Below are 17,625 nucleotides of genomic sequence, written 5' to 3' on the forward strand. Positions count from 1 at the left end.
AATATTTAAAGAGTCATCCATTAAAACTTTATTTATATGCTAAATAGGTTTAGCTTATGTTGATTTTAGACTATCAATCCTTTCAATAATTAATTATGAATTATTTTACTTGATTGATCTAACCTTATTTTAAAATTAATTTTTGTGTTAATTGATGGATCAAACTTGATCAATCAAAAGTTTGAGACTCTAATTGATTGGCCAATCTAGGTAAAATCTTAGAATAAAAAATTTTGCATAACATAAACACATGAATGCGTCTCTGTCTCTGTCATCCCTAAGATATAAAAATTTACATAAAATAAACTATGCACTTAAATATTGAGATAAAATTTGAGTTAAAATTAGATATTAAATCGAATCAGAATTGGAGTAGAGTCAGAGTTAAATTACTGATTTTTTTATGAGATTCACCTTCGATTTGATTTTGATTCAAAGATAGATTATATTATCGGCCTCCAAGTCCATTTTTTTTGCTCATATTTTCCTCGGACTGTGTCTGAATGTGTGATTGTGGTCGGATTCGGATCTAATTAGAAGCCGTAAATCTCCCACTCACCAAACCCTCAAACTTGTCAGTTCCCTTCTCTCTCCTCTTTCTAAAACCCTCGTTAAACCTTGGAGTTTGGACATAACAAATGCAATGATCAAACTCGGCAACTTTTAAAGACCATCTCCATTCTTCCATTTCAAAAACACAAAAAGTCAAGATTTTTAACCAAATTCAATCGATATTTTCGTCTGATCATGTCAGATTCCTTAAAAATTACCCTAGCAAATAACCCAAAAGTTTGGATTTTGATTGGTGCAGGAGTTGCAGGGCTTGCGGTTGTTGTTTATAAAGAGAGAAAGAGGTGGAATGAGAAGAAGTTTCTAGAAAGAGAGGATTTTGGAGCCTTTGTTGAACGTTTTGAACTTTTCCCTTTTTCTCAACCGCCACCTCCTGCTGCTCCTTTGCCTCTCAATGGGCTCTCATTTGCAATCAAAGACATGTTTGTCATTTCCCAATTTCAAAGTTTTTCTTTTTGATGAATTTTAAATGGGTTTTGATCGGAAAGTTGTGTTTTTGTTGTAGATTTGAGATTAAGGGTCGGGTAACCGGTTTTGGGTGCCCGGATTGGAAGAAGACTCATGAAGAGGGAGAGAAGACAGCTGAGGTTATTATTAATTTGCTGAAGAAAGGGGCTACTTGTGTCGGGTCAACTGTTTTGGATGAGCTTTCATTTGGGTAACCCATTTCATTTTGTTCAAAATTTCATGTATTTTGTTTATTTAGTACTCCTATTAGTTTGTTTGTATATGGAAATTTTGCATTCAATGTTATAATATGTTGTGTTGTGGTTGATGGTTTCTCAAATTTTGACCCTTTTCTTATGCATTTGCCCTAGTTTGATTGTAGATACTAGGTCGAAATTTGTCTTGGGATCATGTTCTATTTCGAGAGTAGTGATCAAACATGCCAAGTTGTGATTTTAAGCTATAGTGTGGTTGATATTTTTTTGGAGTTTGTGGCTCATTAAATCATATTTATTCACGTGAGGTTGTAGTCTTTGCTATCAAGGATCAATTAGAAACAACCTCTTTATTTGGGTAACATTATGCATATCCGACTTCTAAAATCCCTGGTGGGAGCTGTTTAATGGAATTGAGGTTATGGAATGGAATTGGTAACATTCTTGCGCTTGGTTTTGGGATGCAGTTCAACAACAACACAACATTTCATTACCTCAATGCCATTAAGTAGCTCTCACCTAGGGTCAGGTTTGGGAGGGTCGTATGTATGCAACCTTACCTTGTTGATGATAAAACTAACATAGGTTATTTCCGATTGTCACATGTTAGCAAACATCATGTGCAATTTACCAGTTCAAGTGATGAAATTAATATTGAATTCGTTTAGCTTAATATCAATGTTTGCTTTCTGCTTGCTTGATGTTTTTTGTGAAGTAACTAGTTACTCTACCTTGCTGCCTTTTTCTTCTATGACTGAAAAGGTTTGCTGACATGAAGTAGTGTTGCTTTTTCAGGATAACCGGTGAAAATTTGCATTATGGTACTCCTACTAATCCGTCGACACCACATCATATTCCTGGGGGGTCTTCAAGTGGCTCGGCTGTAGCTGTTGCTGCTCAGCTTGTTGATTTTGCACTTGGTATGAGTCTCTTTCTTAGTGTCTGTATCAGTAAGTTATCTTTTTATTAATGGAAAGATGGATATTATTAGGTAGCCAAAATTTGTTACAAAATAGCTACTCAAATGCATTACATAAAGAGAATTATGTTGTTCATAAATATACTTGCTTATTTTTTCATTCCGTCTACTTCATCATTTCTTATGTTTTGTCTATTTTTTGGTTTGTTTAATCTCTTAGTCTTAGCATGTTGTATATATTTCACATTTTTAGGAATATTTCACTATGTCTGAATGCTTTTTTATTTGGCTGTTCAATTCACAGTAACATTAATGTGAAGTGTGGAGTGTCATTGAGCTTTCTAAGCATGCAATCTGAATTTTGCTTAGCATAAGTTGGCTTTGACTTGAAACAACTATTTAGCCATTTAGGTTTTCTTTTTGATGTAATAACATGAATTTCTTCTGGTTAGATTTTCTGACCAAAAATATAATCTTCCAGGCACTGATACAATTGGATGCGTAAGAATTCCAGCATCGTTTTGTGGTATTTTTGGATTTCGACCTTCTCATGGGGTTGTTTCTATGGATGGAGTCCTGCCAAGTTCTCAGAGTCTAGATACTATTGGTAAGAACCATTCTGTTAAAATGTTTTCCGTATTTCTGTTGATCTTATTGATGAGTATCAGGTTTCAAAGGTCTTGCTATTTATTGATATATCCTTGATTCCTTGTCTTTCTCTCTCAAAATGCTTTCCGTAGTATGAACTGTAAATATTTACCAATGCTTATGGCTTTGTTCAATTTTATTGTTCAGGATGGTTTGCTCGGGATCTCAAAGTTTTACATTGTGTTGGGCATGTGTTGCTGCAGTTGAAGGCTGAGCCTAGGAGGTCAAGGCGCTTTGTAGTTGCAGATGATCTTTTTGAAATTTCAAATGCTTCAAAACCTAAAACAACACGTTTTTTGAAAAAGACGACAGAAAATTTATCTGGGTGTAAGTGGGATTATTCATTTATATTTGTAAAGTTTTCTTTATTGTTGTAATTGGTTAAGTTTGAATGCTTAGAATATTATGCATGCTGACAAGAATCTTATGATTTGATATAGAGGTGCGCTACATTGTAGGGTGTTTTTTGGGTTATAATAGGCGACTTCTAATTCATTAATTTTGCAGACCAAAGCCCCCAGCATGTAAATATCGGCCAGTATATTGCTTCTAATGTGCCTAGTTTGAAAGCATTTCGTGAAGAGTCTTCAAATATGAAAAGTGGAGTAGGAGCTCTTCGTGCTCTTTCGTCTCTTATGGTTTTACTTCATAGGTATCATCTTATAAATATGTGTTTAATTTACGTGGTTGAAATTGTTATTTTAGATCATTGATCTGTCATCAAATTATAAAGAAATTGGGTTGCTTCTAAACGCTAATGGATTCGAATTGTAGCCACTCGTGGCTATTATTGTTCATAATTCCTCGTTTCTCTCTATTGGAACAACCAATCACAAAATGAAGCTTTCATGGATGAAGTAAGAATTACAATCTATGCTAAAGTCGACCATGGAGTTTATTTTTGGAGGAAAGGGAATAGGTAATAGCATGAGGTGTTGGGTGCTAGCGAAATTTGAACTTAGCACCCACAAAAGCATTGTCATCATCAAATTTAGGCAGAATACAAAACTATATATAACGTTCAAAATAAAATGGTCGAAATTGCATGTATAATGGTGGGGGATAACCTTCATCGTTGAGAAGGGAACAACCTAGATTTAGCCAATGCCGCTGAATGACTACTCTATGATAAATGGGATACGGAGTGCAAGAGATAGCTAGGAGGCTTGCCTATGGGCAGCCACCCTTGAAAGGGAGCATAGCAGCTCACTCACCGAGCTCTCTTGCACCTAAGATCAATTGGGGTAAGTGATATGCTGAAGCCGTGAGATATAAATAACATCTGTAAGATCCGTTCTATGTTAGAAGAAAGCATCAACGCGGACCGGTAGTGCAATTTCGAACTGAGTGATGCAAACATCAGTGAGACCTGAGAATCCAATTCCTTGAAAATGTGTAATGCCTAGAGCCAATGTTCAAGTAACAAGAATTACTATTAATGTTGGACTATTGGAGCAGATTATCACAACTGGTCTGCTATCTTTGTTTTGTGGCTGACAAATACCCTTGTTGCCTAATTGAGACCCCCAGATACCATATACCAACTTATAGAAAGCCTGCGGTTGTACAATGTGGATATCATCAGATATTGGAAAAACAAAATTTATAAACCATGAAACTATCCGACTATTATTGGTCTACATGCGCAATGCATGGTTAATGAATTTCTAAAAGTCTATTTTACATTGAGCATTGGTAGTCTTATTGGGCTGTAGAATTAAACTCGTTCTTCATCTTGTTCTGTTCTGTTCCTTTTTCTCATCATTGATTTTTTGGTTTTTAAGGTCCGTTTTTTTTATTGTTCTAGGTGCTATTTTTGATGCTTCTATTTTGTGCTGATCAGCTTTTGAATGCATATCAGATATGAGTTCAAAACAAATCACGAAGAATGGATTACATCAACCAGACCAAAGTTGGGGGCTGATGTAAGTGGACGTATCCGTACAGCAATTAATTCAATACCTGATGATGTGAAGATACTGTATAAAGTGAGGACCGAATTGCGTGCAGCATTACAGAACCTCTTAAAGGTATATAAAATGTATTGTAACATTATATTCTAAAATTACTTCAAATATAAAAAAAAAGTTTATAAACAATCGCTCAAAAATTATTGCTCAGTACCGGGCCTGAATAACACTATTTAATACTTGAAGCCCCTTATTTTTGGGGGCGTAGGCGGTCGGCTACCCGGAATATGCTAAGATCCGGCCCTGCTACTTTCTACTGGAAAAGTGTTTCTGTTACCCTGATTCACGTCTGTGTTCTAGTTGTAGGTGAAGGATTCTAATATATTTCTCAGTTGCAATTTGTACGTTTATGTGCTGTTAGGTTTCTTCACACTGATATGATAACTTTGTAGTCTGAGATGGCCTTATGTTACTCAGCTCACACTTATCTTATTCGTTGAGTTGTTCCTTTTTATTTTCTTTACGGGGGTCTTTTCATATTTGAGCAAATTCCTGATAATTTTGATTCTATTGACTCGGTCACCCTCCAGCTTCATCGTTTATCTTATGATTTGTATTTTTTTTTAGGGAGACGGGCTGCTGGTTCTTCCCACAATAGCCGATAATCCAATTAAACGCAACTCAAGAAAAGCTTTGTCTACAGAGTTTTATGATAGATCACTAGTCTTATCCAGCATATCAAGCATGTCCGGCTGCTGTCAGGTATTGAATAATAAGCTTCCTTTCTTTTTGTAGGTTGTGGGAGTAGGCATTCGGGTACAAAATTGGTTCAAATTATTTTTTTTTTGACTTACTAAAAAAGTTTGCTTATATTTGTGGAAAATTACATGTTTGTTGTTTTTCCAGATCACGGTTCCATTGGGAGAGCAGGATGGCTTTCCAACTTCTATTTCATTTATGGCTTTTCATGGAGCTGACAAATTTCTGCTTGATACTATGTTGGATTGCTACTCAACACTACAAGAGCAAGTGAAACTTGCCTCCGAGCATATGCCATTGCCCGATGCTGACGGTCATTTGGATGCTTCTGAACTGCTGAAAGAGAAGGTTAGTTTTTTATAACGTTGGTAATGCGAGGTTTGTGTAAAGTAAATTAGATTTATGATAATCTTGTTCTCTGTATGCTCAATCAACATGCCAGTTGAAAATTCATTACATTCATAACGAAGGAAATTGATGATCATCTCTTTCCTCTCTGGATGTGGGTATGTTCTGCATATCTTAGTCCTTTCGATATATTGGAATTTTTTTGAGAGTAGACTTTTTTCCAATAAGAGACATGGTTGCTGATTGTGATGAGATTATATTGCTTTTCCTGTGCACTAACGTATAATGAACTTATGGAAGCCGGAGATCATGATCAATGATGGAGTTTTCCAATCCTTTTCGATTTTTGAGCAATTCCGAGGACAAATCACTAATTTTTAGGGTTTTGGATAATTAATAAACAAGAGACATGAACTTCACTCATGTTGTATAGTTGAAGATTGAATTCACGATGGAGTAAGTTTTCGTGAGGATGATCTTCAAATGACCTTGTGTAAGGAGACCACTCAATCTTCAAGTTCTTAATTGTTTCACTTAGCTAAGTGTGATTGTTGAACTACAAAGCATGAAACGAAATCCTAGCTTCTAATCTAGGCCCTTGATGACAACAATTAAAAGCTAGAATTCAAAAGATAAACAAATTGGGTCACTGAAGTGAATTTTGCACATTTGAACTCGGATGAACTGCACGGCGATACCATATCACACAAGCTAGTATCCAAATCTTGCACTTTCACATGTTTTATGTTGGGATTTCTATTACAATAATTTCAATCTGTTTGTATTATGCTTACAGTCTTTTGTCAAACCTGCTGGCAGGGAAATGCTGCATACAAGGGAAAACAATGGAACAAGGCTGTCAGCTACTACACTGAAGCTATCAAATTGAACGGGGCTAATTCAACTTACTATTGCAACCGAGCAGCTGCATACTTGGAACAGGCATGGTAAGTAATATTTCTTTCTATTTTGGTTTCCCACGTGTTAATTTTCATATCAACAAGAAAATGATTAGATTACAAAGGAAGGTAAAAGAGAGAAAAAGAACGATGATGTGGTGATTAATGAATGGGTATGTTATTTGACTCGGTCGTATACCCATGTTGAACACATGTGTAGAAGTGTAATAGTGTATTTACGACGACTATTTAATGAAAAAATTCCAAGATTTTGAACCAATTTGAAGTGTCCAAGTGTCTTACTCATCTTTAAGCGCCTAGGATGCGACAAGGGTACTTGAGACAAAGTGACGAGTCTGAGCATCCCCGGTGTATGGAGCTCCTTTCAATGGTCAACTGTTGATTTCGGTATCATTGCAGGAGGGCTATCTCCATTTTGTCTTGTTCTTTTATAATGTTATGGAGTATAATATATCCTCTATCATCAATAATTGAAAAACTTAACTTTTAGATTCCATGGCTAAAAGCATTGATGGCCATTACTTTCTGTACTTCCCCGAAAGCTACTTGTGAAATGAGTTACTGAATATTTTTTATGCTCGTTAATGAAGCTTCTTGCAAGCCGAGGAGGATTGCACGAAAGCTATATCACTTGATAAAAAGGTAACAATTTTTTTTTCTTTACAAATGCTTTTTATTTGTTCACAATTTTATCTGCAACTACTCTGATTGTTGTTTTGGTAGTTCAAATTAACTCAATTGGTCCATTCTATTGAAAGACATGATATAACATTAGCACAACAACATTCCATTATCCTAACGCCATTAATTGGTTTCCCACTAAGGCAGGGTCGGGGGAAGGAGTGGGATGCGCGCAACTTTAACCTTGTTAGTGATAACATACCGGAAATTATGATCAAGAATTGTTTTATAATATAAAATTTAATCTACTTCTGAGATTCCTCAAGATTAGTGAATTAGTAGGATTCTTTTTAATTGTTTTTGGAATTGTAAGCAGCAAGTAAATTTTGAAAAATCTCATCATATCGTTAAAAGTCAAAAAAAAGGAAGGAGATATAAACAAGATGCAGGGTCGTTTGTCTGCTTGCCTAGTCAAACACGGGCTAAAGAGATTGGTTTCGATTGACCCTTGGTAGCAAACATCATCAGCCACTTCACATAAATAAGAAGTGCAATGTTATAAAGAGTCATTTCAATATAGTCTATTGTAATCCGAAACAAAATATAGTGTTAGTATTTATCATATGGGAGATATTTTCTTTTCGAAAAAGGAAAGCTATCATATTAATATGTGAAATAGTGACATTGTTCAGTTTATTTTCCATTAATGTGAACACCATTTTTGATTAGTAATATGTGTTACAGAATGTCAAGGCATATTTACGAAGAGGAACTGCTAGAGAGTCGCTTATGCGATACAAAGAAGCTTTTGCAGGTTCTACTTCTACTCGATGCTTTTAGATCTATCAATATTGCTAATGCTTATTTGTACGAGTCTTTACTCTTTATAATCTTTCAACACCGGTATTTGATGTAAAATGAAGAGTTTGTGCAGCTTAGCTTAAATTAAACTTTTTAATTTGCAGATTTCAAGCACGCTCTTGTTCTTGAGCCACATAACAAGGTTGCGAGTAATGGAGAAAAGCGGTTGAGGAAGCTTATGAGTTGATCATCTTTCGCTTACTCTACGCACGGAAGGAAGCCACTTGAGAAGGCGATATAATTTTACTGGACAAAATAGTCGAATATGAAAAGAACACGGTGTTTATAGAAATACATTTAGAGTGTGTTTGAATAACATTTTACGAAAGAAAGAAAGGGGAGTGGAGGGAAGATCAATGTATGATCCTTCCGAATCGGGATTTTTCTCCCCTCTAATTCCCTTCTATTTTCTAATTCTCCCCTTTTGGTACCTAAATCAAGGAAATGGTATCGTTCATCTCGGTTTCATTCTTTTTCTCTATTCTTTTTATACAAACATAGCATTGGATTCGAGATATATTTTCCGTTCTTTTGAATTTCTGTATATTTCGGAGAACTGTACTCAAATTTTAAGCAGATTTCATAAAATGGTACATCAATGGAGATACTTTTGTAGATTTGTAGTGTTGTGTAAAAGTAGAGCGGTCCATATGCCACAAACCCTTGAAAAGTTACTCCCTCCGTTCCTATTTGTTCTTCCTATTTGGGTATTTCACAAAGATTAAGAAAAAAAGAATCTTTGGTGGTAGTGGGTATTATTTTAATTATATAATAGTGGGAAGTAATGATTGTATTGGAAGTATGAGGTTGTAGTGGGTATTATTTTAATTAAATAGTAGTGTAAAGTAATGATTGTATTGGAAGTATGAGAGAGAAAATAATTATAAATAAAAGAAAATGGGTACATTAAAAGAAAAGGGGGATTTTAAGGGGTAAAAGTGAGATAAAAACTTTCTAAAAATAGAAAGTATTCTAAAGTGGAAGAACTTTTGAAACTACCCGTTATAGTAATGTGGAAGATCAAAAAGGAACGGAGGGAGTATATGTTTTGCTGTGCTTGTTTTGCGCCTCATGCTAACCTACTCTTTTCTTTTGAATAACTCATTTAAGATAATTAACTAGAAATAATTTAAGTAATGCAAATTATTAATTTAATTTTAACTATGGAGAATAGTAATAATTAATAAAGTTATAAATACAAGTTTTGGACTTTATAATGTAAAAATAAAATGTACTTACATCTAATTTATTCAACATTGAAAATGATAAATGAGAAATTATTCTAAAAATTAATGAATTTATTCATCTACAATATCAATAATACAAAATATTTTATATTCCTAAATAAAATATTAAATTTTTAAATATATTTCAACATTAATAACTCTAGGAGTAAAGTTTTTTTGAAGTGAGGAGTAAATAAAAATAATTTTTTTTTACTAAATACCTAAATTGATAATTAATACTCTTTTTGATTCTTATAGAACATCCTATTTGTTTTTTTTACATTATTTATCATTCACTCTTAATTTGTATTTTATTTTTAATCTATAAGTTAAAACATAATTAAATGAAATCTTATTTGATTTGTCCTAATATAAAATTTATTAATATTTAGTTTTTATAATTTTAATCATGCATTATTAGATTTAGAGGTATGGATGGTATTAGTACATTGATAAATGTGCTCAATTAAATGAAACATTTGAAAAAGAAAAAAAAGTACCATTTTCTCATTTTGAAGAATATATATATATATATATATATATATATATATATATATATATATATATATATATACCGCTCCATTTTATCCCGGCATTTGCTATTAACCGCAAAGAATAAAACAAAAACAGCCATCTTACTCAAACTGTCAAAACATATTTCCCACAAAAATCCAAATTATTATTATCTTGCAAAAAAATCTTAGCAAATGTTGGAAACAGGTTTTATTAGAACAATATTGAATCATCAATAAAAACAATCAATTTAGGGTTTTTATCGAAAGATTTGGGGAAAAAATTGTTCTGATAATCTTGATTCCAACAAAATGCTTAGTCCTAATATCATAAAAACCTTAAGCTTCACTGCTTCTAGAGATTGGTGGTACCGAATACGATTTTCGATCGCCGGTCTTCAATCAGTCTCGTCGGATCTGGGCGATGGAACAACCATGCATTGTTGGATTCCAAAGGTGCACCAGCAAACTAAACCTAACCTAATTTTGGTGCATGGTTTTGGAGCCAATGCTATGTGGCAATATTGTGATATTCTTGATCAATTTATTCCCAAATACAATGTAAGCAATCATTTATTTTTTTCTTTTGTATTATTACTGGATTTCCAAATGTTTATGTAAGAATAGTTGCAATAGATTCTGTAAAATGCATATTGTTTGGTTTGTGGAATATAACATTTTTCGTTGTTTGATTTTACAAGGACGGGAATTAAATCGGAAATTGTGAGAGGGAAAATAAACTTTTCTCTACTCTTCAATCATGTGCACCTTATTAAAATGCTTATTGAATCATTAAATCATTGTTTGTTAAAGATCAATCGGAAATGTCCTCATTATTGAACACTCAACGTCTCAACCTATCATTGGCTCATTGCTAATATTGGTGTAGGTATATGTGCCAGATCTCTTATTCTTTGGAAGGTCTTACACCACTCTAAACGAAAGAACAGAAACATTCCAAGCAAAGTGCTTGATGAAGCTAATGAACATTCATGGAGTCCACAAATTGAGCTTTGTAGGAATAAGCTATGGCGGGTTTGTATGCTACAGCATGGCTGTTCAGTTTCCGGAGGCAGTGGAGAAGGCGGTGTTCTGTTGTACAGGTGTATGCCTCGAAGAGAAGGATTTACAGGAAGGTTTGTTTAAGGTCAGGGACTTGGAGGAAGCAGGCAAGATCTTAATGCCTCAAACTCCTGATATGTTGAGGGAATTGATGAAGCTTTCCTTTGTTAAACCTCCCAAGGCTGTTCCTGATTGGATTTTGACCGATTTCATAAATGTGAGTATTTTTAGTTTACTCATCTTTTGTCTTTTGAGTTTGCTACAATTTGTTTATTGAAATTCACTTTTGCGTGCTCTTTTTATGTGCCATAGCATATGTCAAGGATAAAGTTTATATGAGAAGGATCACCATTGATGTTTCCTCATAGTTTCGCAAAGAGATACCCCATATGTCCTTAAAGGATGCAATATTTAAGATCTCTATGTGAGAGCTTTACAAGAGATATATTGCAAACTCAATGGGACGTGGAGAGTATTGTTCTTGACAGGGGCGAATGCAACCTTATTAAATGCCGTCAATTAAAATTATAATGCCGTCAACCTTGTTAAATATTTTTAATAACTGTACAGTTAAAGTTGGTTAATTGAGTGGTTAATTATAGAAAAAGAACTAAAATTGTAAAGATTATAATGATGTGAAGAAGATAGAATTTTCTCATGATCAAATTTCAAAAAGATAGTATTTTTCTATTTAATTATAATGTTGACATATAGAAGTATCATTTAATGTGTAAAAGGTGGCTTAAGATGTATGATGTTCAAATTTAATGCAGATTATGTGCAAAAAATATGTGAAGGAGAAGAGAGAATTGATTGAAGAAATACTCAAAAATCGGCAACTGTCAACTTTACCAAAGATCTCTCACGTAAGTGGTTTCGTGTTTATTAATGAATTGACTATCGAGTAAAGCTATATAATGTCATTATTAATGTGTTTACTAAATACCATTACAATAACGTATTGTGTCACGACTTAGTTGTTTATTTTTCTTAAAGTAACATAACATGGTCGTTTTTTGTATTCAAGGTAAAATACTCCTAATAGATAAAGGATCTCTTATGTATAAATGAAAAACTTATATTATTTTATTGGGAAATTCTACACAGTAGCATTGAATTTTCATGAAACGCCAGTGGTAATATTTTTGTAAGATTTTTCCACATGGTAGCATCCAATTTATGCCTTATCTAACTGCCGTAGCATTTTCCGTTAAATTCTTGTCAATTTTCGTTTATTTTACCATTTTGAAGTTTCTAACTTTATTAAGTGTTATTGTTGTCTTTATAATTTGCCCTAAACCATTTTTATGCTCTCAAATGTTAATTTGCCATTTTGACGTTTAATTCATCAACGCTCTCAAATGTTTAGGGGTAGAAACGTGAAAATTGACAAGAATTTAACGGAAAATGTTACGGCAGTTAGATAAGGCATAAATTGAATGGTACAATGTGGAAAAATCTTACAAAAGTGCTACTACTGGTGTTTCATGAAAGTTCGATGCTACCACGTGGAATTTTCTTATTTTAATCATAACCAAAATATACTTCCTCTAATCACTTGCTACAATCACCATAACAACTACTATTCATCAACTAATCTTATTTGATTTTTTTTATGTATAATATAAAATATAGTCAAATAAATTTTTATTTGATTCGTTTTGATGCATGTTCTTTATAATATTAACTTTTTAGATTCTTTTATTATATTAAGTTAAAGATATAAAAAATAAAATTGTGCATAATGATAGCATGGAAAATAAAATTGTAGCAACTAATAAAAATCAGAGAAAATATAAAGTTGTGGATTAATCGTCTATTGATTATAACTAATTTTCACGAATTAAAACTTATTTTTACAATTTTTTTTAAAGGTGAATTTAACATGACCTATATTATATAGTGAAAATGAGAAAATTAAAAAGTCATTGTTGAATAATTAACACATAAAATAATCTTTCAAGTGCTAATTGACCAGCGTTCGTTTTCTTTTAGGAATAATATAACTGTATAATGATAGTAATTATATTAGTTACTAATCCAATGTTAATGCAGCGCACGATGATTATATGGGGAGAGCAAGATCAAATATTCCCAATAGAATTGGGTTATCGATTGCAACGGTATATATACCCGTCTTCCCTTTTAAATTATAAATGATTATTTGTTATCGTTAAATTAAATTCAATATTTGTATTTTTTATTAAATTAATGACATATATAAACGTAGCATTTTAAACAAGCAAATTAGTAAAAGATATAATTTCAGGTAATAGTTAGCTTCAATATTGTTGGGGTGAGAGGACTTTGATAATAAATCTCATCAATATTAGACATTTACATGCACAAAATTATAACTCCTCAATCCCCTCCGTTTCTTATCTTACCCCTAAACTTTTTCTTCTTTAGTCAAAAACTTCCACTATAAAAGTCAAAAAAGAAAAACACATAAATAATTAAAGTTTATTTATAGACGGGTAAGCGAATGAGGAAGTAAAAAAGTTGAAATTTAAAATATTTAAAAAAGAGGACGAAGAAGACTGAAAATGATATGTATGAAGAAGTTGAAAGGAATATGAGAGACTTTTAGACTTACAAATTGAAAAGGATATAAATCAAAATAAATAGAAAAGAATTCATATGGATGGATACATTGGTTCTTATTGGCGATTTCATTCTATAGTAATTAAGGTTCTGACACTGTTGATTGTTGTCATTAACATGAATTTGTTTTGCAAATTTAAGCTTGGTAACGTGGTTAAATTGTCACCACCTATTAAATATGATGATGAAATTCATATTTGTACAGGCACGTGGGGAGTAATGCTCAGTTAGTGGTGATCAAGAATGCAGGACATGCTGTAAACTTAGAAAAATCAAGGGAGTTTGTAAAGCATTTGAAAGTTTTTCTGATTGATCCTCCTCCTAAACCTCTTGCTAAGGATCCTACTACTATTGAATGGTGGAATTAAACACATATTTTAATTCAATTAATAATGTATTTTGTACCTGATTTCACTTTCAATGCCATCATTTTCTCGAGACAAGTAAAAAGATTTTTTAACTTTCGTTAGTTGTTAAATAGAAATTACCTTCTCTCTAAAGAAGATCATTGCATGAAAAATTACTCAAAGCTAAAGCATACTTTTCAAGAGGATAATCGTGTAAGTGATGCATCTGGTGATAAAGGCTTTTCTTTTTACTCCTCGGCTTCACTCATTTTGAATCATTTAAGAGAAAAAAACTTTTATATGGTAACAAAATGGGCAGGATAAATAGTGCTTCTTCAATTCCCTAATAATGTTCCCACAAGGATGTTCACGAAAATTAAGAAAAATATTTTTTAGATAGTAGATATATTATTTTATTGAATAATAAATTTGATGGAGGAAAATTAAGGACTAAAAAATAAAGTTGGTGGAAAACAAGTGAAGAAGATTGTAACACCTGAAGATTTTCTGACGTTATTAATTAATATTTTAATAACTTTTGGGTATTTTGTAATTATATTAAATTAATTTTGAAGTAGTTTTAATAAATTCCTTTCATATACGAATTTAAGTATTAACATATATTTATATTAAAAATTCAATTACGATTTCTAAATAAAGAGGTTTGAATCAAAATAATTATTTTATTAAAATGTGTGAGCTCACGAAGGTGAGTTTCTTAGTTGGGCCTCGCAAGAAGATGAACCTAGGAAAATAAATAAATAAATAAATGTATAAATAATATAAAAGGATGGGTTAGGATTGTGAGTACTCCTTCCCTCACTCAAAACACGCCTCCCCTTTCCCTCTCCTCTTCTCTTCCCTTCTCTCATCCCTCCACTGCGACACACCACCACCAGCCACATATTCTTCCTCCACAGATGAGCAGTCACCGTAGCAGCACTCCGCCTTCCTCCCTCACGACACCCAGCAGCAGTGGCTGCTTTGTTCTCTTCCTCCCCCCCTGCAGCAGTGTGAGTCTCCAAGCAGCGGCAGCCACCTTCGTGGTGGTTTTCCCGGCAGTAGCAGCCCAACACCACCATACCAACTCCTCCCTTCTTCACCCTTCTCTTGTTTCATCTTAGTAAGCCATCTCTAATTGGAGTTTTATTAAGTGTATAGAGTTTGATGTTGGTTTTGTGTTAATTTCGTTGAATCTTTTTGTGGGTAAGAATTTGATTGATGAATTAAACATGTTTATGACTTAGGGTTTGAAGTGCGATTTGAAACTATAGGTTGTGTGTTGATTTTGTATTAGTTTCTTTGAATCTTAGTATGGGTAGTAATTAAATATGTTATCTTTGAACACGAAATGATTAGGGCTTGGATTTAGAGATGAAATTACTAATAATGTGTGTTTTATACTATATTTTGGTGATGATTGATTAAATAACTTTAAAAGTTGTTTTAAGATTTGGTCGATTGGTTATTGTTGTGAATAATTAGTAATGGTGATGATGTTAGTTGACTATGAAAGTGATTTTAATTGATTAAATTGGGAATAATAGTTAGTAATTGTTGTGGTTTGATTGTTGTGAATTACAAATACCCTTATTAGGTTGTTATTGAAGTTATAGATACATGATATTAGTAAGCCAAGAGCATAATGTCAACTTATCGTCGATGGTTCCTAAAGTTATTTGTCGTGTTGGTTTGACTATAGTTCTTAATAGCTTTGGAGAATGTAACAAATGATATCCCGATATGATAACTCTAAGATTTGCCTTATCGTTATATTAATGTTATATTAAAATTGTAAGATTTAGTTGTGATTAGTTATTTTTGGGTAACGCGAGCCAATATGCTCAAAATTAGTTAATGTGAAGAAACGATAAACGGTTACAATCTGTGCTTGCGTCTTATGAAATCATCTTATGTTGTTTTATAATATAATGTTATCTAGTAGTTGGCCTTATTATATTTGATGCTAGTTACTGACGTGTACGTGTTTGTGTTTATGTTTGATTGTTGATGACTTTCTATGATTGTCCTGCTATGACACATTGGCCTTTGGTCTAATGTCGAGCAGCAGGAGGATCATAGGGAGAGTGATAAGGGCGAAGCATAACCTGTGTCATACCGCTATCTTTCGATTTTGTAGCTCTTGTTATTGTTGTAAACTTTAGTTGTATGTGTTTTGTTATGAGGCCTGGTGTCCTCCCTTGTATATTTGTATTTCTGTTGCGTAGTTTATAACTCTGTATGGTTTTAAGGAGTTAAGTCTTTTTAAACGCAAACGTCGACACCGGAACCACGATCCATGCTTGGCATGTTGATTTAAGAAACCGGCGACGAATCATTCCGCCATGGTGTGAGATTTTAAAGGCAATGATGTCGTAGATTAGTTTAATGTTTTATTGTGTTGATTGCTCTACCACATGTGCAATTTTTAGAAGAGATGTTGCCGAAATTTCCACTCACCCTTTTAAAGTTAATGTTTAACGTTTATCTAAATTCTTTTCCTTTTCTTTTATGTAACACCCGAATTTCCTCCTATCCTTTACGGTTTTGGTTTCGTTAAGGGGTTGGAAATTCAGGGGTGTTACAAAGATAAAGAATATAAAAATGTTAAGATGAAATTAGTGGAAAATATGTAGGGACTATAAACATTATTATTTAATAATGATGAACAATGTTATTCTTGTCTAATATTTGTGATATAAATAAAAAAATTCTTTATGGGAACAACAAATTAAACACTTTATAATGACAAATAAGAACTTCTTTAACAAATGGAGGGAGTACAATTTAGAGTTTATAGTCTTATGATATCATTCCCTTAATCCCAAAAGACTTGTTGAAACTAAAATGTACACTTGTGCATGGTGTATGTGAAGTTGCTTTTTGACTAGATATTTTTGGTAGACTCTTTTAACTTTTAGCTTGTTAATTGGATAAATACTTAAATACAGTATAAGACTCCCTTTTTCTCTAATAAAAGTCAATAACTAATATTTATTTATCATCTCCTTAACATTTAGCTTATATAACTAAGTTCATAGCTACTCCTAATAAAAAGGTTATTGTTAGCATATCACTTAATAAGTCAAATTGAATCAACCAACAATTAATTATCAAACACCTCAATCATCTTACTATCAAAAACATTAATAACCAATTTGATATTTTTTAAATATCAATTAGCATGAGCACAACGTATTTTTATATTTTCAAAATTTTCTTCTTAAAAGCATCAACAATAAACAAAAATTGAGTATAAATTAACTCGAACAGACTGAGTAATGAGTTTTCCAGAATTTTTGTCTAAAGCTTTATTTGTGTTTCTAATTATATTTACATCTGATAATCGAATCATGTCTAAGTTGAAACAAATAACACTTTCTTATATAAGTTCAAGGATTTAATTTTCATCTAATCCTCAGTTTTCCTCGATCTACCCTATAATAAAAAAAAATGTTTAAGCTCAAATACCTCATAGTCCATAGGGCTCAGTTTCTATATGGAGAAAGCCTACTAAACGTAGTTTGCACAGTAAAAAAAACCTTGGATAGACAAATTTTTATGAAATATGTATTGTTGGAAGCTACAAATTCAACAAGTTAGATATTAAAACTAGCTTTAATGGGATTTCCAAGAAATTAGTTATCTTTTATAGC

At 32.6% G+C, this 17,625-nt stretch overlaps 2 protein-coding genes across 2 annotated transcripts; both read left to right on the top strand.

The window, feature by feature from the left end:
* Positions 1 to 350: 350 nt before the first annotated feature.
* On the top strand, positions 351 to 8,835 carry LOC130799408 (outer envelope protein 64, mitochondrial). The gene is made up of 13 exons (XM_057662504.1): positions 351 to 992; positions 1,076 to 1,228; positions 2,028 to 2,152; positions 2,633 to 2,758; positions 2,947 to 3,126; positions 3,307 to 3,451; positions 4,661 to 4,829; positions 5,337 to 5,471; positions 5,616 to 5,816; positions 6,636 to 6,763; positions 7,327 to 7,378; positions 8,102 to 8,171; positions 8,323 to 8,835. Exons 1-13 carry the CDS (start codon positions 748 to 750, stop codon positions 8,403 to 8,405), a joined length of 1,812 nt encoding a protein of 603 aa, XP_057518487.1. The 5' UTR covers positions 351 to 747; the 3' UTR covers positions 8,406 to 8,835.
* A 1,207-nt stretch (positions 8,836 to 10,042) lies between these two features.
* On the top strand, positions 10,043 to 14,072 carry LOC130799413 (uncharacterized). Its single transcript, XM_057662509.1, has 5 exons — positions 10,043 to 10,517; positions 10,846 to 11,235; positions 11,792 to 11,884; positions 13,074 to 13,141; positions 13,828 to 14,072. Exons 1-5 carry the CDS (start codon positions 10,269 to 10,271, stop codon positions 13,988 to 13,990), a joined length of 963 nt encoding a protein of 320 aa, XP_057518492.1. The 5' UTR covers positions 10,043 to 10,268; the 3' UTR covers positions 13,991 to 14,072.
* The last annotated feature ends 3,553 nt before the right edge of the window (positions 14,073 to 17,625 follow it).

The sequence above is a fragment of the Amaranthus tricolor genome, chromosome 1 (assembly GCF_026212465.1).
Source record: "Amaranthus tricolor cultivar Red isolate AtriRed21 chromosome 1, ASM2621246v1, whole genome shotgun sequence".
Classification (NCBI taxonomy): domain Eukaryota; kingdom Viridiplantae; phylum Streptophyta; class Magnoliopsida; order Caryophyllales; family Amaranthaceae; genus Amaranthus; species Amaranthus tricolor.